General features: G+C 55.2%; 1 protein-coding gene across 1 annotated transcript; it reads right to left on the bottom strand.

The window, feature by feature from the left end:
* Nucleotides 1–227: 227 nt before the first annotated feature.
* LOC111814997 (dynein heavy chain 17, axonemal-like) lies at nucleotides 228–968 on the bottom strand (the record flags this gene model as incomplete). The annotated part of the gene is made up of 2 exons (XM_023708828.1): nucleotides 228–443; nucleotides 789–968. Coding segments are annotated over 2 exons (396 nt in total), but the record flags the coding sequence as incomplete, so codon positions are not given.
* Between the last annotated feature and the right edge of the window lie 203 nt (nucleotides 969–1,171).

The raw sequence follows: 1,171 nt of genomic DNA, 5'->3' as shown, positions 1-1,171 counted from the left end.
TGGGCTGCCCTGTGAGAGCCACTCCCACTGGTGTCCCAGGGTTCCCACTGCAGCTAGCACAGCCTGTACCCAAACACTGAAGATGCCTCTGTCTAGGCCAGGGTTGCCTGGGGTCCTGGTGAGCAGTCTGCAGCTCCTCCCCTCCCTGCCGGTTTCCAGTTCCCAAGGCCAAGGGAAGGACAGGGTGGCTGGTGCTGACTATATGATCCTGCCCATATTCCCCCCACCATTGCTGAGGAGAGTGTGTGAGGGGGTCCTGCCTTTTCCTCTCGGGATACTCCTGTGCCTGCTCCTGAGTCTGTCTCTTTGGGCTGCATTTCCAGGACAGTGCGGAAGAGCTTCTCCGAAGTGACCGTCAGAAAGCCAATCTCTGCATTGGGGTGCAGGCCATACAGATAGGGGCTCTCAGGGGGCAGATTCTCATCGATGTATTCATGGTAACCCTGGAAAGAGGGGCGGTTTGCAGGCAGGCTACCAAAAAAAATCTGCAAGCTGAGACCTGTGTCCTGTGTTTATTAAGCATTTCCTATGTGAATGTTCCACCCACGTTTTGCCTTCTGTGCAAATCCCATGTGTTCCCTGGCCCTTCCTAGGCTGCCCCCTGTGCTCCCCAGCTTCATAAAGGAAATTTCCATTCCTGATTTTGGTTGCCTGGCTTCTTGCTCAATTATCGATACTCCTGTCACGTTGTAAGGCTCTCCCTGGAGCCAGCCTGGATGGCAGTGATGCTTGGCGAACTCACGTTCACTGTACCTCCTTTCTCCCTGAGCTTGAGCGCTAGACCTCACCTTGTAGTCCAGGTTGGGGGGAATCTGGAAGCCAGGGGCCAGCAGCACCTCTCCCTCTAGCATCTCCGTCCGGATGTACTCTGCCAGGTAGGTCCTGCACAGCCGGCGGTCCCAGTCATCTGTGATGTGGCCGCCATACATGATTTCACCAAAAAGGTAGCGGAGATCATCCCAGGGCACCTTAGGGAGGGTGAAAGCAGAGTGAGATGTTGCCCTGACCCTTGTTATCATCATGCGTTTTTATTTATTTTTTTGTGGAACCGGGGTTTGAACTCATGCCCTTGCGCTTGCCAGGGAAGCACTTACTCCACTGAGCCATCTCCCTGGGCCCCATCCCTTGTTGTCATGCACAGTGGTCAGGCTAGACGGTTCGGCCCCACTGC

This window comes from Octodon degus, unplaced genomic scaffold (genome assembly GCF_000260255.1).
Source record: "Octodon degus isolate 3935 unplaced genomic scaffold, OctDeg1.0 scaffold06746, whole genome shotgun sequence".
Taxonomy (NCBI): domain Eukaryota; kingdom Metazoa; phylum Chordata; class Mammalia; order Rodentia; family Octodontidae; genus Octodon; species Octodon degus.
This window is presented reverse-complemented; position numbering and strand designations above follow the sequence as displayed.